Source organism: Lissotriton vulgaris, chromosome 10, assembly GCF_964263255.1.
Source record: "Lissotriton vulgaris chromosome 10, aLisVul1.2, whole genome shotgun sequence".
Taxonomy (NCBI): Eukaryota; Metazoa; Chordata; class Amphibia; order Caudata; family Salamandridae; genus Lissotriton; species Lissotriton vulgaris.
The window spans coordinates 1,107,916,208-1,107,940,486 of record NC_141698.1 but is presented as its reverse complement, the minus strand read 5'-3'; the positions used below and the strand labels follow the sequence as shown (position 1 = coordinate 1,107,940,486).

The 24,279-nt window shown below is 44.2% G+C and overlaps 1 protein-coding gene across 1 annotated transcript in view; it reads left to right on the top strand.

Moving 5' to 3' along the window:
* The window catches only part of LOC147689401 (vomeronasal type-2 receptor 26-like), a 243,885-nt gene that overhangs the window by 106,624 nt on the left and 112,982 nt on the right, over positions 1-24,279 (top strand). Inside the window, exon 3 of the mRNA XM_086940082.1 lies at positions 8,074-8,197. Coding sequence (XP_086796208.1) covers positions 8,074-8,197 — 124 coding nt within the window. The remainder of the gene's footprint in view (positions 1-8,073; positions 8,198-24,279) is intronic.

Genomic DNA, 24,279 nt, shown 5'->3' with positions numbered 1-24,279 from the left:
CTTCGATGTGCAGGAGCAGGAAAACTGCAAGAAACGGGGCTGTATGCATTGAGACCTTCAAGCGAGTTCCACAGTGTCGGCCATCTTAGGGCCAGGCATAGATTCCATGCAGATCCGAAGCGAGTCGGGGGTCCTTATCATCTACCTTCTCGGTAGGTCAAAGGGGGTGGAGCCGTGTCTTAATCCGAATAGAACTCCAGTGAAAAATGTGACAAAAAAACGGCAGGGAACGGAGCTTAAAGAAGTAGGTCCATCAGGCGTTGTTGATGGTGTCGGCCATCTTAGGGCCAGGCATCACCATCGAGCCCGAACCGAGGCGGAATCAGGGAACCTACACAGTTGCATTGCAGCCAGAGCACACACGGGATGGAAGGGGAGCCGTGCCCAAATCACCTGCGTGCTCCAGTGAGCGGGGATGAGAGCCAGAGTTTCACGGCACTTGCTGAAATGGGCGGCCCTCCAGGGCTCAGTGAAGCGTCTGCACCAATCCTCATTGGCCCTTCATCGGCACCGATCCTCGTTATTCACTCTTTGGGGAGCGCCGACTCCGGAATGCTGCTCCGAGCCTGGGGTGTCCTCGCGGCAGGACTCCTGCGGGATAGATCGCTGGCTGACCTGGAAGGGTCAGGCAGGGGTGTCCGCCAGAGGTGAATTTTGGCTCCCCTGCTTTTTACACTTTATAATAATGACCTGGACAAGTCCTTAGTGAAGGCGTCCTTGGATATTCCACGTGTAGGAGACTGTCCTATCCCGTTTCTCCTATAAGCGGACAACGCTGTCCTTTTAGCCCGTACTGCGGTAGGTCTACAGCGGCTCTTAAACGCTTTTGCAGTCTACATGCAGTCTTTGGACCTGGTAGTAAATATTGGAAATTCACACATTATGTCAACAGGTAACAGAGCTAGACAAGTTAAATCTTTTTAGTGTAATCAGTTGGAAGTTTCTTCGGTGTCCTCTTTTACTTATTTAGGGATTTTATTTGATGATAGGTCCTCCTAGTTACCCCAACAATAAAAAAAAAATGCAGTTATTCAATCCTCCTTAGGTTTACTAGGGTTTGCACAGCGTTTGGGGGCCAGACCCATAGAGGCCATTTTAGAGGTATATAGAGCTAAATGTCTGGCCATTGCAGCCTATGGCTCCTCCTTCAGACAGCGGAAAACACCGTTTTACGTAGCCTCCTGTCTGTACCACAATCAACCCCTACTTTTGCTATGCTTCAAGAACTGGGGCTAGGCTACGTTTCTGATATTTTGAGCACAGCTCCATTGCTCTTCTTGTCAAAACTTGGCTAAATCCCGAATTAACCCTGAATCACCAGATCTTAAGGGATTGCGTCAATTTAGACAAGTCTAGTGAAATTAAGTGGATGTCTGATGTGCAGTGTATGTTGTCTAAAATAGGGCGGCCTGAATTATTTGAAGCACCCAAAAAGATCCGGAAGGAGGATGTGAGTTGCGTGAAAATGAATTTTAAGAACTTGTTGATGTTAGAGCGGGAAGAACAGGAGCTGCGCAAACATTTAGTTAGGGCACATTTTGTATGTTGTCTAAAATAGGGCGGCCTGAATTATTTGATGCACCCAAAAAGATCCGGAAGGAGGATGTGAGTTGGGTGAAAATGAATTTTAAGAACTTATTGATGTTAGAGCGGGAAGAACAGGAGCTGCGCAAACCTTTAGTTAGGGCACATTTTGTGAAAAAAACAACTATTCTTATTGAACCCTATTTGGTATTGGGGAATGAGCCTTTCCATCGATGACTCCTAACTAGGTTTCGCTTCAATTTGATTCATCTCTCATTGGGGGATTTTCCGGGGTAGTGTAAACCTGAGGATGTAGATCCCTGTCAGTATGACAACTTTTCACCCCAGGACACCTTATATTTTATGATGTTTTGTCATTTTAATACTGACATTCGTAGGAAATTTTTTAACCCCATTTTGAGAGGAAGGGGCTTTTTAGAGGTCAGACCAGCGTTAGTCTATTTACAGTTGCTGAGTAACCCATGTGACATTATTTATATTGCGTGTTTTCTTGTGTCTGCTGTAAGGCTCAAGAAAAACAGAAACTTCATTATGAGTTCTGCTTAAACAAGATCAATTGGGTGAATGGGAATTTTTAAATTGTGAATATCCTGGAAATTCTGTAAATTTGTATTTGATGATCTCATAAGTGATACTGCTTTTATTTATTCTATTTTAATGTGTTTATTGTCTGTTTTGTATTGTACTTTTATGACTTTAATTAATTAAATAAAGTGGATTGATTGATGGATAGCAAATCTGGGCCATAGTGCATTCACTTCCGCCGCAGCAGCTACATGAGGTTTATGACACCATCTGCAGAGAGGACCCAACATTCTTGAATAGCAGAATACAATAATATTCAGGGTGCTGAGCAGGCAGGCATTTACAGATGGTCAGAAGCCACTTGTTTTCAAGGGATTGTTTGTTTGAGTAGAAGGATATAATCCTGAATATGCAGCAAACAATGAATAAGACATCAAATGTAAGCATGGGCGAATTTTGCGGATTTGCTGTCCGAGAAATCTTGCGAAATGGCAAAAAAAATCTGCGATTTCGCAAAAAAATCCGCGAACTTGCGGATTTGCACAAATATACTAGAGTACTCTTTCTACTGGCTAATCAGTAAGTGCTAGCTCGTTGCGTAAATGTATAGTGCTTTTCCTACACTGCAGCTGCATAAAGGGCCAGAAGATTTGTCTCCAGTTACCATGTGTGCCTGTAACTTTGCCACCACTCCAAAAGGCGCCGAGGCCCCTTGAGTGAGCTGTCCATCATAGTGGGGAAAGGGCGGGAAGACGTTTCATACCACTAGTGTGTGGTGTGCGGGGCCAAACGGACGGGGCTTCTATGTGTGTTCACATGCCTCTTTTGTATAAAGGGTCAGAGAGTGAGCAGGGCAGCAGATGAGGAGAAAGCAGCCTCCTGGTCACAGGAACTACACGGGGTCGCGCTCGAGAAACTCATGGATGCAAACACCTCCCTCAAGGATTACAGCTAATTTTCAATGGCAGAGATGGGGATCAAACACACTTGCCCAGCCTCGACCGTGCTTACTAATTTTTTGGGCTAATTAAAACGTTACTGAATTTGAGCTTCAACTCAGGCACCTGCTTTATTTATATCTGTAAGTGCTTCCTGTTGAGGTTTAATTTTTGTGACAGGAGCCTGGTGCCAGAATTAATCCTGCCCTGCATATTTATCCACGAAGATGCCACTGTTTTGTGCAATACCTCATCTCAACTGGAGTACTTTCTACTGGCTAATCAGTAAGTGCTACCTCGTTAGGTAAATGCATAGTGCTTTTCCTACACTGCAGCTGCGTAAAGGGCCAGAAGATTTCTCTCCAGTGACCATGTTTGCCTGTAACTTTGCCACTGCACCAAAAGGCGCCGAGGTCCCTTGAGTGAGCTTGCCATCATAGTGGGGAAAGGGCAGGAAGACGTTTCATACCGCTAGTGTGTGGTGTGCGGGGCCAAACCGGCGGGGCTCCTATGCGTGTTTACATGCCTCTTGTGTATAAGGTCAAAGAGTGAGCAGGGCACCATATGAGGAGAAAGCAGCCTCCTGGTCACAGGAACTACATGGAGATCGCGCTCAAGAAATTCATGGATGCAAAGACCTCCCTCAAGTATTACAGATAATTTTAGACAGCAGATATGGGGATAAAGCACACTTGCCCAGCCTCAACCGTGCTCACAAATTTGTGGGACTGATTAAAACGTTACTGAATTTGAGCTTCAACTCGGGCATGTGCAAAAAAAATAAAAAAATCTGCCCGCAAACGGATTTGCGGATTTTTCGACAATTTTGCGAGATTCGCGGATCACGAAATTGCCGAAAATCCGCAAACTCCGCGAGCGGAACGGATTTTCCGGCCATACTTAATCAAATGCTGGTTTCAACCTTTTAGCCATGTTATTCATCAGAATCCAAAGGTGTTTGCTCATCCCTCTAATCGTTGCCTGTGCTGAAAGTTGGATTTGTCTAATGAAACTGGAAAGCTGTCATCATCTCTTTTGCTTGTAAACTTGTATATCCCCCTTGGGAAGTCACATGCTATTTTAGCCGATTCCATTCTTTAATTGGTTCATAGCATTAGTGTTTTGGATTACTGTGGCCAATAAAGTCCGCTCTGCTAGCAGAAGTTGTGGAGATTTGTTAGCTGCGTATTACGTTGAAAACAGAGAATTCATGCAATAATTCTGACTCCGTCACTTTGCGGAGTTAGCTACGGCACCCACAACACTTTGATAAAACAACTTTACCTTTACATGCAAAAAAAGCATATAACCAATTCACAAAAGTGAACTTTTGAAAAATACCAGGCAATGAGAGTCGTGATGATTTTGGGTTCACCTCAACCTAAGGGGAGGGCAAGCAGATGCCTTGAACACAAAGAGCATTTAACAGAGTGTACTTTTTCTGTCAAGAGTATTGTACTGTATTGCCTAAATTGATTTCTTTGCATATTCGCGCTATATCAGATCTTGACACTCATAGTAGAGCATTGTATTCAGTTCTGTTATGGCGTATGTGTACTCAATAAGGTTGTGTATATTCTCAGTGGATGGGTTTTTGTGTTAGATCTGTCCTTTACACAGTTTTAGACCATCTGAGGGATACCTCATGGATCCACATGTGTTAACTTTGTATGGATGAAACAATTTATCTTTCAACGGTCATGGTATTTTTCTTTTTTTCGCTTTAATATTGTTGCAATGAAGATGAGGATTAATTGCTGTATTCTTTATGCGGATCTCTGCTGAGACAAAATAAAATAGAAAATGTATGTAACTGCATATACCTATTATCAAATATTTGGCAGATCATCTTTGTCTCTTCTCCTTCAATTGAACTGAATTGCAGTGAATTGATGCTTTGACATGTGCCCCGTATCTCTCACTCCCTGGATTCCTCTCACTGATGCAATCACATGTGCCATGCATTTCCTCCTCCAAGTATCCCTCACACTGATACACTCACATGTGTCCCACATCTCTCAGTCCCTGGATCCCTTGCACTGATGTAATCACATGTGCCTGCATCTCCTCCTTTATGAATCCCTCACACTGATGCAATCACATGTGCCCCACATCTCTTCTCCCTGGATCCCTCACACTGATGCACTCACATGTGCCCCACACCTCTCACTCCCCGGATCCCTCACACTGATGCTATGACATGTGCCCTGCATCTCTCACTCCCTGCTTCCCTCACACTGATGCTATCACATGTGCCCTGCACCTCCCCTCCATGGATCCCTCGCACTGATGCTATGACATATGCCCTTCATCTCTTCTTCCTGGATCCTTTGCACTAATGCAATCACATGTGCCCTGCATCTCTCACTCCCTTCATTCCTCACTTTGATGCAATTAATGTGCCCCACAATTTTCATTTGTGGATCGCTCACACTGATACGCTTGCATGTGCCCTGCATCTCCTCCTCCCTGGATCCCTCTCTCTGATGCAATCACATGTGTCCCAAATCTCTTCCTCCAAGTATTGTTCACACTGATGTAATCACATGTACCCCTCATCTCTCACTCCCTGGATCCCTCTCTCTGAGGCAATCAAATGTGCACCAAATCTCTTCTTCCAAGTATCGCTCACACTGATGCCATTGCATGTACCCAGCATCTCCCACTCCCTGGATACCTTGCACAGATGCAATCACATGTCTCCTGCATCTATTCCTCCTATATCCCTCGCACTGATGCACTCACATGTGCCCCGAATCTCTCACTCCCTGGACCCCTCACACTGATGCAATCACATGTGACCCTCATCTCTTCCTCCAAGTATCGCTCATACTGATGCACTCATATGTGATCCGCAACTCTCACTCCCTGGATCCTTCACATTGATGGTATGACATGTGCACTCCATTCCTTACTTCAAGTATCGCTCACACTGATGTAATCACATGTACCACTCATCTCTCATTCCCTGGATCCTTCTCTCTGAGGCAATCAAACGTGCACCAAACCTCTTACTCTAAGTATCGCTAACACTGATTTTATCACATTTGCCCTGCATCTCTCACTCCCTGGTTCCCAGGCGCTGATGGACTCACATATGCCCGCATCTCCTTCTCCACCGATCCCTCACCTGATGCTATCACATGTGCCGGCTTCTCCTCAACCATGGATCCCTCGCACTGATGCTATGACATTTGCCCTGCATCTCCTCCTCCATGGATCCCTCACACTGATACAAGTACATGTGCCCCACATTCCCCCCTCCATGGATCCCTCACACTGATGTCCTACATGTGCCCTACATCTCCTTCTCCATTGAGCTCCCTCATTGAAGCTATCGCATTTTTCTTCTGTATTTACGAGGCATTTCATAAATGTATATTTTCGTGATTCATTCAGTTAGCATTCAAATGTCAAATATATGCTTCAAATGAAACATTGCTTTAACCTCATGCGCGCTAGCGGAATTCCGCTCCTGCGCTGAGATTTTTTAAATCGCACTTTACGTGACGAGCTGGGCTCGTCATCAGCGTGCGAGGAGGCTACGCCATGACGAGCCCAGCTCGTCATCAGCCTGGAAGGGGTTAAATATGTACAGCACCATTGCATTTATGCATCCCAACTGTTTAATGCATTTTTTAGAAATGTATTTTAGATATATGTGTAGCACTTCTTTTGTAGATATATTTTAGAAATGTTAAACATGTTTAGGATTTAGTAATGTCGTTCATACGAAAGTGGAGTGGGTGTTGTGTGTCGATTTAGATACTGTATATAGATTTCCTGATTCATGCCCTTATATAGAGACAATCCACATTGCCCTTATATAGGCATAGAAATCCAGCCCTTATTTAGGCATTGCTCATGCTAACCAAATACAGGCATGGTCAACTACATCTGATCCTCTTTGTCACAATGAGTTCTTGGAAAACCAGACTCTTAAGCCTTTGGGACTTCCTATTGCCTGGATATTGATTTCTCCAAGAACTCATTTATTATGCATGACCATCTATTCCTTAGGTGTCCATTCATGACGTTCTTATGCCCGACTTGTACCTCAATACTAGCATTCCTAAACACCTTCAAGGTATAAATATACCTTCACTTGCTATGGCAAACCACAGTGCGGTTCGACTACCTACTTGCACCTGTCGGCTGGCCACAACAAGTCCAGAAGGAAGTCAAGTCCCCAACTGATGCACTGACCAGACGCTGCCTTCCTCCTCACGGAGAATCCAGCTCCAGTGTTTCTGGCTCCCCTTGCGGGGTGTTAGAGATTGAGTCCCGGGAAAGAGATACCAACCTCTCTCATTATAAGGTATGGAGCTGACTAGAACATTTGACAATTCTTAGAACAACTAAATTAAAATAAAATATAGCTAAAACAGCACCTACTTTTTCCTTCGTACTAGACTTAGGTTAGGTACACTGGGGTAGGATTATTTTAGAAGCACAGTTGAGTATTTTAGCCTGTGATATTTATATATGTATTTTTATATATGTCATAGCTGCAGATCATGCTATTACAGTATTATTTTATATTACTGCTAACGCTATACGTTTTATACTTCGCATTCTGTCTTACGATTGTAGCAGTTCATATCTCTTGCATGAGAAATAAGACTGTTCAATAAACCCTTTTATTGAAACACCTGTCTCTCTATTTCTATGCAACTCTGTGGAAACAAAGCATGCATGATTGACTCAGTGAAATAGTTATCTATTGTTTCCACGACTCTGAAGATATTTTTCCGACAAAGTTGTCATGTTTATGCGGTTGTCAGAGACTAATCCCTTCTTGTTCATTCGAGAAAGTTTCTAGTGAACTCTGAGGTAGTTGGCAGACACAAGTAATTAAGTTTAATGTACTCGATAGAGACAAACTGACCGCAGTCATATGTCAAATCTATAGTGTATATTATTCCAATGCACAGAGCCTATATGGGATATAGGAACTACATTACACCATCACCCCATCCATGGATCCCTCGCAAGGATGCTTTCACATGTGTCCGACATCTCCTGGTTAATTTCTCACATATGCCCTTCTTCCCTTCCTCTCCAGGTCCCTCACTCTGTGTGCAGTGAGAGCTGTCCTCCTGGGTACAGGAAGGTCCCTCTGGAGGGCCAGCCCATCTGTTGCTACAACTGTGCCCCCTGCTCAGAAGGAGAGATTACCAACAAGAGTGGTAGGTGATAAAACACTGCATGCAAACCAATAGTCCTTTCCAAAGAACTAAATTAGAAACCTTACACTTGTAAATTACTCACAAGTGTAAGTTACCTTTGTGAATTGTCTCCTTAGATGGTATTTATTTAGTTGACATACATTTGAACAGACTGATACCTTTATTTTAGGATCTGCCGAAGCCAGGACTAGTCCATCGTCATTAAGTAAACCAAACCTCAATCTCTTTTTCTCCCCCTCTCTCTTTAGGTCTCTCTCCCAACCAGTGCTGGCCTTAGGGTAATGTGACCAGCGTCATTGCGCCATATGCCAAGATCAAGGGTGCACCCCCTGCATGGCAGGCTGAACCCATACAGGAGTAGCCTGCAGAGATCTTTGTATGCACAGGCTTTTTCAGGGGATAATTTCAGTGGCTTGATAACTCTACAGGTCAAAGCACTGCAGGGAGAGACCTGCTATTTGTCTAGTCACAGTTTTGACTCATGATATAGTAGCTCAGAGTGGTAATATTCCTGCTGCAAAGAACAATGTGGGATGTGCTGTACACAGATTAGTATTTTCTGGGTATAGCTAAGTGTGTTATTGCTTTTTTCACAGAGATCATCATCTTATTTTGAGTTCATAACTAACTATTCTTCTAATATAGAACAGTAAGCAATGAAGTGGCAACAAAATGCTGCCTGCAAATAGAAAGGCGTAGGTTCAGAACCTTATTGTTTATTCCCCTCAATCTATCATTATTCTTAGGTTGTAATCACTGTGTTACACTTATGGAGCTCATTTTCTAACAGTTTGTTCCTGGTTTGCATCAGAAATGTGGTGCAAACCTGTTGCAAAGTATTATTTTGAGGCTTACTTTTAGCGCAGATCCTGAATTGAGTTGGACAGTAGCACTAATTAATACAAACACTATGAGCTAGTGTATGCCATGGAGGCGTACCATGTGTCGCCCATGAATGTTATCACAAATGCTTATCTACTAGCTTTAACAGAAAGGGATATGCATAAAACAATCACGCATGCTCAAGGCAGGCGTAAAGTTGGAGAAAATATTTCCAAATTTGCAGGTGTGCTGCGCCATACATTAGGCATACAAAGTAGTAACATGTTAAACTTTGTCAAACATTGAATTTTGTGCTGGAGGGGTACACTTTCAGTATGCATTGGCTCAAGGAAGTCTAAGGTACACCAGCACTAGAGGACATAACAACGGCACCTTATCTTAATAGATAACTTTGGTTGCTCCTCATGGTAAAAAATGCTTTGCTAATTAGTTGAGGAGGGGTTTAGGGAAAAACAAACATTCACCCCCCAAAGGAGTAAGCCCATTGGTATTCACAAACGGCACTTCAGTAGTTACCTAAGCCAAAAGAGCCAGAAAGCATTCCAGTTCAGCCTGGAGTAAGCCCAACACCACAAATGGCCAACCACTGGTACTTCAACAACTGCCTAGCAATATTAACAGAGACAGGAACTTATAGTCAAAACCATATAGCAAAAAATGTTAAAAAAATAATGTATTTAGAATTTTAAAACATTTGTATAGCTAGAATGTAATGATACAGAAATCATTTATTATTTTGAAATAAATATGTGTTTATTTTAAAATAGAATTAAAAAGTTTCAAGCTTAACAGAAAGCATACTTTTAATTATTTAACAATCTAGCTCTTTTATTTTCAATTAGTATTAAACAAATTTAAGTAAAACATGAGTTTAATGAATGTAAATTACATTTTAATTAGAAATATATTTGTAATACATTAAATATTAATAGCCAAACTAATAACATATTTAGATAATAATTGTGTGTACTTTAAAAGACACACAAAGCCACACACACTTATGCACATAATTAACTGACAGTAAGCAATATCACTGGATTAACCACTAACCTTCGGTTCCGGAGCAGCCTGCTGCCTTACGTAAAGTGCTTCAATGTCTTGTTAGGGGTGATAAGTGCTATATAAATGCAATTACAATAATTTAAAAGTCAAAATAATGTAAATATTTTTTAAAAAATCCTATGAGGTGTTATATTAAGTCCCTACCACAACTATTTTCTATGGGAGTATGTTCCAGAACCTGTGAATGGCCTTGTGTGGTGCTGAAGTTACTCCAAGGGTCGGCTGGTGTAGATTTGTAAGGGTGGGTGGAATTTGCGTAGTCGCGTCATGCAAATTCCTGCGAAATTGTAAAATATCTCCGCAAGCACACAGAAGTTCCACGAACACGCAGAATTGCTTGTCCCGCCAGTTTGTGATGTGTTTTTGCGTGCTTACGGGGAAATATATCGCTAACTTTCCCATGCAGTTGCTAATGGGTGCAGCCAACTCGTTTTTCACTTGTCCCGCCTGCTCGGGATGCTTATTTCCTGTTCAGGGTCGGGTATTGCGTGCTTCTGCCTGTTCACAATGAGTATTTCCTGTTCGGTAACGCGTATTACGTGTTTGCGACACTTTTTTCATGCTCGGGGAGAAATATTGCGCAAACTTGCCCATGGGGTCACAATGGGCGTGGCTATATTGTGTTTCACTCTATTGTTATTGTTCTGGGCCTGCTTTTCTAACCTCCCTCTATCTTTGCAATCCTTTGTTTCTGTACACTTTTTTAAAAATCTTTTCCATTTATTATCTATCTCTCTATATTCCTGAATCTATATTTTGAGTTTTTAAAACTTTTTTGTGACTTTTTCTATTACTTTTTAACTCTTTTTCTATAACTTGATTTTTTCATTTCTTTTACTTACTTTTCTAATTCCTCCCTTTTATTTTCCACTCCCCTGAGTCCCAGAACCATGCCTAAGGGAGAGAGCAAGGGCAACAAGGGAAAGGGCAAGGCTGCCCGCAGCCGCAACCACCCTCCCTGTGGAAGGCGGCACCCTCAATGGGTGCAGGCACATGCCTTATTTGATGAGGTGGAGGTGGCCGCACTTGTTTTGTTTGTGCAATGCCACCTTCTCTTAACCCTAGCTGGAGGCTGCAGGCCTGGGTCCAGGTACGGGCTCCGGGAGCATTGCCGGTGCGCCGGGCAGTGTTTCGCTGCTCTGGTGTCCAGGGCACCGATACCCAACTGATGCACCGGTGGTCCGATATCCTGGACCGGGAGCAGGACCTGCTGGACCTGCTAGGAGTGGAGGTCCCGGGGCTTGGTGAGTAGCTGTTTAATATTACTACTTTGTGTTCTTCTGCTATGTGTTATGTATTATGGATATATTTTCTTTCCAAACAGCAAGAATGCTGCTGCTTACATTGGAGGTAAATTACGTTTAAAAATCTTCTGTGATTGTTATGACACAGGTGCTCAGCGTTACTAATCTTACTTGTTTGCAACTTTGCACCCGCTTGGCCTGATTATGTAAGAATTTACTTTACAGAACTTAAGTTAGTTAATGATAGAGAGACTCTAGTCCTTTTTTTGTCCTCCTGCCACTTAGAATAGATAGTGGTGGATTGATAGGTTTAGTTACTTTAGTATTAGCTGTCATTTTTTAGTAGTCTGCCTGACGCATCCTCTGTCTCATCACATGCTGCTGAGTGCTGCTTACCCCAGTCCTTAGTAGAATCTTTTGAAGTTTGTTTAGTCAGTGGTAATAGGCTTATCACTAGCTGAACATCAGAAGCAACCAACCAACACTTTGGTGTATGCAAAATGTATGCATGTGTCCTTCATCTATGCATTATTGAGGGCTAAAATAAATGGAAATGCAGACTTAGTGAAACATTGGCCCATCTGGAATAGGTGGGCTAGGTCAGGTTTTACTTAGGCTTAGCTAGTATTCTAGAATCAGAATGGAACACTGGATTAGTGTTCATAAATGATAAGTAGATAGACAGTCCGTGAATCCTGCAATACTACTAGTCGATAAGATTAAATAGGTCAATTTTATTGCAATTGTTGTTTCCTAAAATGCTTTTTGAGTGTTTTTTAAATATTTTATTTGTTTCACACCAATTATTAATGTTTGTCTCTTTCTTTATTGTATGTTACATGATCAGCACCCAGGGGCAAGAAGACGGGATCAGAGTCAGCGGGACAAGAGCAAGATACCTCCCAGGGCCAGGACCGCTCCTCTACCAAGGGCTCTGCTGCTGGCCCCAGTTAGCCCTCCAGTGGTTAATAATAATAATTATATTTCCCCCAATTTCCCTAATTTTTACTGCACCTTATTTTTTCTGAACTATTATTTCGGTTTCCTAATTCTATTTTTTACAAAATCTTCTTTGATCTAGACTATCTGTTTCTAAATTCTTGTTATCCCTGCCTCTAACTGCCTCTGCTATGACTCTCTGTCCTACTAATATTAGTCTGTCTGTAGCTAAGCTTGCCCAGTTGGCCACTCTTTTATTTAAAAGGTTTTAAATAAAACTCAGATTCACCAATAGCTATAGCCACTGAGTCAAGTCCTTTGGGTTGTCCTCTTCTAGTCTTCTAAATCTTGAGGCTTTTCGACAATTCTCACCGACAAAATGCTCAACCAGATTTTTTTTACTATTTTTGATAGGATAGTATATAATGTTAATGTTGTAGGGATTCTGCACATACAGAAATATGCACAAGAAAATAGGACGTTGCTGATGGGAGGTTGGACCTTCCTCATACCTAAGTCAGAACCCACAATCCCCTGACCAACTAGCTATAGTGTCTCATTAGCTCCCTGAACCCCTGAAGATACCCAATGATTAGACATCCTAGAACATGACACTCACAACCTTTCAGAGTCACTCACTTGTGTAAGCCCACACCAAATACCACAGAGTCTATGTAAGTTCAAAAGGTTTATTTTCAACTAACAAGCTCTGTATATTGTTCTCCAATGCAGTATACGAGCAGCACCACAAGCATAAGATTAAAACAATAAACATTGTTACAACTACAAGTCCATAGAAGACAAAAGATCTCTGAGCGAATTCTGGGAGACCCCTCCCTTAAAACCACGAAGTACTGGTTACATCATAAGCCCAGAAAAGCTCTGGTTCATAGAAGAACATCTTCTACCTGTTATGAAAAAAATTGTGCGCATCAGTATAATGCAAGCATTTCTCAATCATGCAAAAAAGTGTAGCTTGTTATGGCTAAGTAATACGGACTGACCAGAACTCCATGACAAAGTGGCTTGTTTTTTTACCTTGTGCGCAGCTCTCAAACAGAAGCAGTATGAACTCATGTGGGCTCATAGGCCTCTTACACAACAAGCTGCGAGGTAACGTGCCCAAAAGACACAAAGCTAAAATGGTTGCATGGCTCAGGCTAACTTTTCAAAGAGTAGACTAGAATGACTCTAGGAACCATATAACACTACTAGTGTCTACTCTACTCTAGTACCCGATTTGTGCAAGTGATGTATGTTGTATATGTATGTATTAACTTTTTTTCAATCTTGCTAGTGAAAAAGAATAAATAGGTGGAGGTGTAAGTAGCGTCTAAAAAATGTGTAATGTTTTTTCTAGGCGTACTATCAACCACCAGTGCCGGGGCCAGCGGCGATGGTGACGCAGCCATTTCAGAGGGAGCAGGAGATGCTGCACCTGCAGGAGCTACAGGGGGTGGGCCAGCAGCAGTGGCTGGTGGTGGTAACTTATATTTCTTACTTATTGACATTATACTCGCTGCAAGGGTGTACACTCACTGTACTGTTGAGACTTAATAAGTCTGCAGTTGTAGTGAACAACAGTTGAAGAAGACACCCTTTACATAGCATTATCAATAGGATTAGCGGCGGGACTTGAGTAACCAATGGCCTCTTCTATATGACTTGAATTCAGCTGTGAAAGGTTTATGGAGAAGACTAAAACTCAGATCAGATGACCTTGATGGATGTGTTGAATGAAAAGGGAAAGAAGGGTGGAAGGAGGAAGGACGGACAAGATGTAAAATGACTGGCAGAGAAGGATACTTGGGAAGCATGCATAGGTGGCAGATAGGAGGAATCTGATGAACGGGTGGTTGAAGGATGGGTGGAAGGTGAAAGAAAAGATGCCTGCCTGGGTGGGTGAAACTGTATGGGTGGCTAGAATTGTCAGTGGTTTTTGGGTCAAACTCAAAGCCAAGGCAAGCAAGGAAGGAACAATGATAGACATTTACTTTGAATGGATGGATGCCTGGATGGTATTCATCATAGATAGCATAGGTGGAGACTGTCACTGGGTGAAGAGTCATAGTTTGAAGAGAATGTAAAAGAAACCGCGCCAGAGTAGCAAAGCCGATGAGAATATAAGTTGTATTATATTTATACTATAGCATACACTGTTAATGTTTTGTGGGGATGGTTACTGTTTTACGTCACATGGTTTCCTTCCTTGTTGCTGCAGGGCAGCAGCCAGTGTTTGATTTAAATAATATGCCAATTTTGTAACACATAAACAGATGGATGCGGTACCACTCACTGAGTAACTTGTTCTACTAGTACTGTTAGGCTCTCCTCCTAGTCCATTATTATACATCCCCCAAACTTCTTTTCTTACCTGTGATTGATGTTTAAGTTAGGCAAAGCGATGGCTGCATGACGATGATGGTTTGGTTTCCCAAGAGAATGGAGATGCCATGGTTGTGGTGGTAGTAGGAGACACTGGCGGTAGCATTTGCAAAAAAGAAAATGAGACAGTAAGGCGCCTGAGAGAGACTCTGGGAGTAGTAGTAGAACAAAGTAAATAAAACATAATGGTGGCGGGATAGCCTAGTACAACCAGTTAGAAACTGTAGTTGTGTCGAGTCACAAGCATAACCTTTAGTGCTGTTGATTAATCTAATCGATGCCGGAAATTAATTATGATGGATTAGGTTCCTTTGGAAATAAATTGACTTGCATTTTAAATATACTGAGCTTGGGTGGGCAAGCAGAAGAAGATCCTCGCCCTGCCTTGAAATTGAATTAGTGTTGCTTTTGCCACATTTGTGGTGTACATTTAATTTAGTCACGCCTTAATAAATCACACAGCCCAAGGGAAGAAGGTTATGGTTTGATGAGTGGTTGGGAAGGGGGGTTTGGGGAAAAGTTTGATAAACAAAAACACTACGCATGGACAAACAACAAAACACAATCTTGGCAGACAACCATATCCATAAATCTGTTAAGGGAGAAAAAGGAAATGCATGCATTATGATGATATTGATAACTTGATGGTTAATAATAAGTAAAGTAGTACTTACTAACTACTATTTGACAATTACACAGTACAGGGCAGCAGTATATCAAGCAATGTAGCTTGCCTGTCTGCCCTCAGAGAGACCAAAATTACATACAGTTTCTGTTCTGTTGTACCCGGCTTACTTTTAAAGATAGCAAAGAAAATTGAAAAATAGCTATAGGGATGAATTCTAAGCAGAGAGAAAACAAAACATAATAACAACAACACACAGCCGTAAAGATTGAAGGTAAAAAAAATTAATCAAATTATTTAAAAGATGATGAATGTTGATACTGTTACTGTATTTTGTTATCCTGGTCAAATTGGGGAGTGGCATCTCGGCATTCCTCTTGGTCCTCCCTTCCATGGACGCTCCGTCCATCAATCTTGGGTGATGCCACTGCCTGCCTGGTGGATGTGGATTGGTAAGGTAAGTGTGAGTTGTTTTTCCCAGTATAGCACAGGGTAAGGTCTGGCCTGTAATTGTAGATGGAAAAACAAAAGGGATATTAAAAAATTAAGGAGATAAAAAATGCATAAATTACGGTGGAGTGCAACAAGAACAATTTCAGTGGCGGCATGGGTAGGATCGATTATGTCTACTCTGTTTCCACATTAACCTACAACTCCAACAGGACAGAGCAGGCCCACGGCACCCGTGACCCATCCTCCATTTAGCATACATTTTTTGACAGAGGCAGACAAAGCACATATATAGCAACATAGCATTTATTCAAATTAAGTGACTAAATCAATGCACCGCTGTCAGTCATACCACTACACCTGACACGATTCCACCACTGCACAGACATGTAGGTCTGGTGTCGTTATTGTTGACTTAGTTACCTTTTATGCCACTCATGAAATGCCCTGACTTATTTCATCAATCATCTCCAATCCTACTGAGTGACTGCGAAGATATAGGTCACTGTGGTCATCATCATCGTGTTGTCCAACTCAGTGTGCAGTGTACAGAGTGAGTCCACATTCCATATTCAAAATGCAATGGCTCGGACTGCAGTAGCAGTACAATTTTGTTATTAAAAAACAAGAAGGGAAACATTGACTTGAGTTGATTTTAGTGTGTACTGATACTGACCTTGCTATTTTGAACGTCGTGGCTGGACCCTGGTTGCTGCCTCTTTTTTCACCACCATCAACCCTCTCCACTCGCCGGACCCGCTGATCGGGTCCCGCAGCGCGGGTCCTGCAGCGCATTGCCATCAGCGGGAGCTGTTAGAGGGGCTGCACAACTGAGGAGGAAATTTGTGGGCTGTGTGGCGGCGGAGCAGGGCTGCGAGTGTTAAAGCAGGGACTCCATCTCCCAGGAGTCCCTGTGCGCCCAATCTCTTCCACCTGGGCCGCTCTCCCTGCTGGACACGCCCCCTGCCCACCGAGGTAAAAGTGGTTGCCTGCACCGTTCCGGTGAGATACTGACCTTGCTATTTTGAACGTCGTGGCTGGACCCTGGTTGCTGCCTCTATTTTCGCCACCATCAATCCTCTACCGCTCGCCGGACCCGCTGTGCGGGTCCCGCAGCGCATTGCCATCAGCGAGAGCTGTTAAAGGGGCTGCTCAACTGAGGAGGAACTTTGTGGGCTGTGTGGCGGCAGAGCAGGGCTGCGAGTGTTGAAGCAGGGACTCCATCTCCCAGGAGTCCCGGTGCGCCCAATCTCTTCCACCTGGGCCGCTCTCCCTGCTGGACATGCCCCCCGCTCACCGAGGTGAAAGTGGTTGCCTGCACCGTCCCGGTGGGATACTGACCTTGCCATTTTGAACGTCGTGGCTGGACCCTGGTTGCTGCCTCTTTTTTCACCACCATCAACCCTCTCCACTCGCCGGACCCGCTGATCGGGTCCCGCAGCGCGGGTCCTGCAGCGCATTGCCATCAGCGGGAGCTGTTAGAGGGGCTGCACAACTGAGGAGGAAATTTGTGGGCTGTGTGGCGGCGGAGCAGGGCTGCGAGTGTTAAAGCAGGGACTCCATCTCCCAGGAGTCCCTGTGCGCCCAATCTCTTCCACCTGGGCCGCTCTCCCTGCTGGACACGCCCCCTGCCCACCGAGGTAAAAGTGGTTGCCTGCACCGTTCCGGTGAGATACTGACCTTGCTATTTTGAACGTCGTGGCTGGACCCTGGTTGCTGCCTCTATTTTCGCCACCATCAATCCTCTACCGCTCGCCGGACCCGCTGTGCGGGTCCCGCAGCGCATTGCCATCAGCGAGAGCTGTTAAAGGGGCTGCTCAACTGAGGAGGAACTTTGTGGGCTGTGTGGCGGCAGAGCAGGGCTGCGAGTGTTGAAGCAGGGACTCCATCTCCCAGGAGTCCCGGTGCGCCCAATCTCTTCCACCTGGGCCGCTCTCCCTGCTGGACATGCCCCCCGCTCACCGAGGTGAAAGTGGTTGCCTGCACCGTCCCGGTGGGATACTGACCTTGCCATTTTGAACGTCGTGGCTGGACCCTGGTTGCTGCCTCTTTTTTCGCCACCGTCAACCCTCTACCGCTTGCCGGACCCGCTGCGCGGGTCCCGCAGCGCATTGCCATCAGCGAGAGCGGTTAAAGGGGCTGCACAACTGAGGAGGAACTTTGTGGGCTGTGTGGCGGCGGAGCAGGGCTGCGAGTTTTGAAGCAGGGACTCCATCTCCCAGGAGTCCCTGTGCGACCAATCTCTTCCACCTGGCCCGCTCTCCCTGCTGGACACCCCCCCCGCCCACCGAGGTAAAAGTGGTTGCCTGCACCATCCCGGTGGGATACTGACCTCGCTATTTTGAACGTCGTGGCTGGACCCTGGTTGCTGCCTCTTTTTTCACCACCGTCAATCCTCTACCGCTCGCCGGACCCGCTGCGCGGGTCCCGCAGTGCATTGCCATCGGCGGGAGCTGTTAAAGGGGCTGCACAACTGAGGAGGAACTTTGTGGGCTGTGTGGCGGCGGAGCAGGGCTGCGAGTGCTGAAGCAGGGACTCCATCTCCCAGGAGTCCCTGTGCGCTCAATCTCTTCCACCTGGGCCACTCTCCCAGCTGGACACGCCCCCCAGATATTTCCCTCCCTATTTTAGACGGCCACTAATCCCGCTGCGCGGGAGTGCGCGAGAGTGCACCGGGTTAAGCCCGGGCAAAGGGCGGGCCCTCTGAGGCCCTCAGAGGCTGATGTAGGCTGGGCTGGGTCCCCTCCCTTGGAATATCCTATGAAATAGGTCTTTTATCTAAGAAGTTTGTTCTAACAACATTCTTTGAAATATTGCAATTATAGTAGGATTTGCAATTTGATTTGTCTACTTACATCTTATGGTCCCATTTCTCTATCATAGTTTCCGTTTGGTGTATAATACTATTGATTTATAGCTTTTGGTGGAGCTTTTTTGGGTTTTGAAATGACAGCAAAAAAATTAAGGCAAGGGCATGTATTAGTGGGTAGGTCATGTTCTAAGACAAAATCAAATCCCCTGCGTAATAAAGATACTTCTGCTTTACAGTTAAAGGGTAAATGTCAATTGTATAGTTTATGGGAAAGGGGAAAGGATAAAGCTTTGTCTGAGGGGTTAAAACCTGAAGAAATTAAGGGTAAAGACGAAGAGGAAGATATATTCTTAATAAAAGATAATAGTGAACTGCTGTTGAAGGAAAGGGGTGTGTGGATGCTTTCCTGAGGGAATCGAAACTTGCCTGCATTCTGTGACGACCCCCATGCCTGGCTGCTGCCACTCGCCGGTTCCTCCCTGCCGAGACGCTAGGAACAACAGCGTCGCAGGTTGAAGGAACTCACCTCCCGAGGGGGCACTGCAAACGCGCATAGGAGCGCGTCATCACCCTGCGCCAGGCGCTACAAAGCGGGACTCAGCCCGCAACGCGGGACGCCCGGGGCGAAGCCCAGGCAAAGGGCGGGCCGTCCGAGGTCGGCCAAGGTTGGGTTGGGCCAGTGACTCTGCCCATTCTTCTACAGGCCTGCAGACAATCACAGTTCTTCGGATCCATCGACCTCCAGGTAAAACATTCACCCCTTATTTAGCTTCTGAGTCTTGTTTTAGCGCCAAAGCCATCTGCATACATGCCTGGTAGAAAGTTAACACCAGCCACTAACACTATGGAGAACTACCTAGTCCAGGTAGTGGCGAAAATAAATAGTGATAGAAGGTCTTCTTTGGGCTTGGATTCATCTACACAATCTCCATTAGTAGACAAAGAGACAGAGGACTCCTTTGATCTGTTAAATAGTAGCCTCTCTGGAGTGGCACATGCTTCCGCTCAGGACACTGTTATCATCCAGCCCAGTGGCATAGTAGCCAGTACTGAAGATAACAGTGATAACGAAGTAGTGACTGTGAGCCCTACGACCTGTGAGCCCATCATCCCTTCTACTGTCCCTATTCCGGCACCGAGGGTTTCAGGGGCCAAACGAAAAGCTATACAAAAACGGGTGGGATTAAGGTCAGCTAAAAATAAAATTGCAACACCACCAAGGAAAATTTCTGACGAGGAGGAGGATGATCTGACTGAGGAAACCTATGTGACCTTCTCTAATGTTCAATTCCAGAAATTTTGCAGTTTGATAGACACAAAAATCAAAGGGATAGTTAAACTTTTGATAAGCAAAATTGATAAACCGCCGAGGTAACTAAACTGGAAGGTCTTCTTGGAAAAACTCTGGGTGAAGTGGGGAAACTCCCAGAAGTCATTACGTCCAGTATTCAACCTTTGGTTAATGACATTCAATCGATTAAATCCAACGGACTGATTCCTACTGTTCCCCCAAACCCCCCAGTAGCTCCACTGATAAACCCACCGGATAATACCTTTGGTGCTGTACCCTCTGCCCATCCTAATGGTGAACCTAATACCTCGAAAGGGTCATTTGAGCTGGTGGTGGAAGCTTCGCCACTAGTTCTTGTACTAGCAAAAGTGCCCCCTCTGGCTCCTGGTGAAGTTGAAACAGCATCATCACTTCTAAATAAATCTTTATCTTGGCTAACTAATAACATGGCCATATCTCCGTGGGGCAAACAGCAATTAGCTGAAGAGCTGGTAAACGCAAGAAGAGTGGAGTGGATTGGGAACAGGGAAAAAAAGTTCAAGGGTGATTGCGTTGTGCTCAATCTCTCTGACCCTGAGGTTCTACCAAACATCTTGCCTAACATTTTTCCTCCACAGAGACGATCTACTTCTATTGTTCCATTGACTCTAGACTTCTTTTACCCCCGGAAAGGCAGAGGCCCCAATCCTAGCACCTTAAGAACAAAATGGAACGTCGTAACCAAAAGGGGCAGTAAGAATTTTGGTTCCGTAGAGTGGGGTCTAGGACTGGAAAACAGATTTTCTGCTCTTTCCAATCTAGATGCTTGTGATTGACAAATAACTAATTGTATGCCTCCGCTGCAAAATTCTTCAGCCGCTTGCACAATAGGGGGGCATAGTCGAGCTATAGGTACACCAAATGAGTCATGTAATCCTGATGCTTCAGTAGGACTAACTTATCCAATTGTAAATGACAATGTTAATGTTGATGCAAATTTTAATGGGTTTGATCACAGTCCTGAAATAAGTGCGGAGTATGCCTCCGGGAACTTACTCTCTTGGAATGTGGCGGGGCTCAGTTCCAAAATGGACTGTGGAGAATGGTTTGTATTTGTTAGCAAGTATGATGTTTGCATTTTTCAAGAAACATGGGCCTGTGATCCTGTTCTTGCCTTGGGGTATTTGAATTATTATGTACCGGCCATTAAAGGTCCCAAAGGGAGACCGATGGGAGGACTCACTATATGGGTCCGTCAGTCCCTGAAGATCTTAGTAAAAAATCTGGAGCTTAATCATAAAGATATTCAGCTCATTAGACTTACGAGGGACTCATCCACCTCTATTGATATTTATAATTTATATGCTAGAGGAGGAAGTGCTGGTAAATCAGTGGTCCTATCGTCTCTGTATAATTACCTAGATATCCACTCTTCTGGGAACAACATTATATTGGCAGGAGACCTAAACCGTACTTTTGAACCCCTTGATACTGGTGAGGCTTTTTTAGGTGCGGAGAAAGATAAGATCTGGGAAATCCCTGCACTTGACCTAACCCCAATAACTCGCTGGACCGAGGATATCTTAGGTTTGAATTCTATGTGCCTTGAACATGGGTTAAGGGCTCTGAATGGTCGTACTAAGTCAGACAGAGTATCAGCCATGACTTTTAATAATGGAAGATCCAAGAGCCGTATTGACTATGTTATATGCAGTATGTCCCTATGGTCATCTATTATTGATATGGAGGTCAAGGAAAGGCTCGAGAGTGACCACAACCCTCTTTGTGTTCTCCATAAATGGTGGCTGTCTGATGTTACTGCTCCTAGTGCTTCTGTTGATCCCTTACCCCCGCTGATTGTGCCTACAAATGACTTACGCAGGCTGAGGTGGACTAGTATTAAAACAGATCAGCTGGTTCTGGAAAAATAAGTATGGCAACTGACAAGGCTATCATGGCCCTTGAGGATGAAGCTGGGCTCTCTCCTAGCAAAAATACTGTCACCAAGGTCCATGAAGTTCTTTTTAATGAAATCAAAGGCCATTTTCTGAAACCGGTAAATAAAAAGAAGATCTGTGCCTATAGACCTGCACGATGGTACAATCATGAATGTAGGCTGGCAAGAACCTCCTTGGGTGATGCTATCAAAAACAAAAATCTAGAGGCTATTAGATCTGCCAGGAAGCAATATAAACAGTGCATAGCAAAAGCGAAAAAAGATTGGGATGAGGCCCACTGGAATAACTTAAAAAATGCAAGCGATCGAAAGGACTCTAGGCTATTTTGGCATATAGTCAAATGGGGACATGACAGGTTAGAAGAGGCTAGCACTAACAATGTCCCTCAGGACGCATGGGTTAAGTTCTTTAGCGAACAGTATGCCTCTAGAGATCAGGCAGTGGATAGAAGATGTCTGCATTTTTTACCAACTGTGGACGACATCTTTACCAAGAACGAAATAGTTACTGCCCTTAATACTGTTCGAAGTGGACGGGCCCCTGGTATTGACGGGGTTCCGGCAGATGTTTTTTTGAATGACACTGATAGATGGTGTAAATATATTCATTTGTTAATAAATTTGATCACCAGAGGGGCAGATATCCCAGCAACCTGGCGGGGTGCTGTAATCATCCCTATATATAAGAAAGGAGATTGAGCACTGCCCGGTAATTATCGCCCCATTAGTTTAATAGACACCATTCAGAAAATAGTGGGGCGAGTAATTGTTAATAGGTTGCTCGATTGGGCTGATGAATGCATCATTTTATCCCCCTTCCAGGCTGGATTTCGCAGGGCAACCAGTACTGTGGATCAAGTCTTCCATTTCCAACTGATACAGTGGAAGACCGTGGTGCTAGGCGGAGGTAGCCTGTATGCAGCATTTGTTGATTTGTGGGCTGCCTTCGACCTGGTACCTAGGGCAAAACTGTGGAAAGTGCTTGAGACACTAGGGGTCCCTGGGGATCTGTTTATTTTAATTATGCGACTGCATGAGGGCAACTATGCCAAAATATGATGGGGAGGATATGGGAATGACACTGCCGAATTTCCTGTTGAGCGCGGGGTTCGTCAGGGATGTTCAATGGCCCCTACTTTGTTTACCCTTTTTATTAATGGTATTGCTTCCCGCATGCAATCTCGGGCTGTGGATGCCCCTTCTCTTGCTGGTGAGAAAGTCCCTATTTTAATGTTCGCCGATGACACCTTACTTTTATCAAAAACCCCTAGTGGTTTACAAAAAGCATTGGCAATATTTGACGAGTTCTGTGCTGACCACGGACTTGAGGTGAATGCGTCCAAGACAAAACTCATGGCTTTTAACCCACATAGAAATTTTAAATCAAAAATTACCATGAGTGGTCGCACCCTGGAAGTTGTAAAATCCTTCACTTATTTGGGGATCTTGATCTCCAATGACAATAAGTGGCATCAACATCTCAATATTGCTACATTAAGGCATAAGCAGATAGCCGGCACTATAATCAAGGAGCATAAGAAGTCACTGACAAAACCCATCAAACCACCCTTGATAATATATGAGGCAAAAGCAATTGGGTCTGCTTTGTATGGTGCGGAGTTATGGGGGTATGAAAATCTCCATGAACTCCAACTATCTGAAAACAAATTTTTGAGGTCGTTGACAGGTACCCCACAGAGCAGTCCGCTATTGCCCCTGCGTTACGAGTTAGGTAGAAGAGAAATTACGGAAAAGGCTAAACTACGTCCGATACTATTCTGGCGTAGACTTTGGACTACGCCAGAGCTCTCCCACTACGCTGAAGGGTTCATAGATGTTATTAAAGCTGACCATTATAATAAAATCAGATGGTTTAAAACATTAAAGATTGCATTGTTCAACCTAGGACTATATGCCTTATGGACCGATCCTGCTGGGGCTTTATTTCCCTCTAAGTCTGTTTTAAAAGACATTTTTTGGGAATATGTTGCCAATAGGAGTATGCTCAATACTAATAGTGGGACCATGGCCACTAGTTACCTAGAAGTTAAAATGTACCCCATTTATGAAAAGTATTGGGATTACATAACGAACCCCTTGGACAGGAAATTGCTATTTCAATTGAGGGTAGGCTCGCTCCCCCTTCGTGATTTAACAACTAAATGGAAATCTGGGGGGAAGCATTTTGTCCAGCCTGTGGGGTAGGAAAAGAAACTCTAGGTCACTTTTTGTTTTGTTGCCCAGTATATTTTGCCCCAAGGCGAGCCTGGTTGGCTCCTATGTGTAGGAATTTAGGCACAAAAAGTAGCATGGTGGCACTGCCTATTGTAAAATCCACTACTGAAGAATGGATCAATATTGCAATTGCAAAGTACTTGGGGTGGGCGTGGGTTTTAAGGCAGAGACTGTTGGTAAGTTAACTACTCGCCATCAAGTTGATCAGAGACTGCTAGACAGTTGTCTATTCTCTGTAACTGCTTAGTAATAGCCATAGA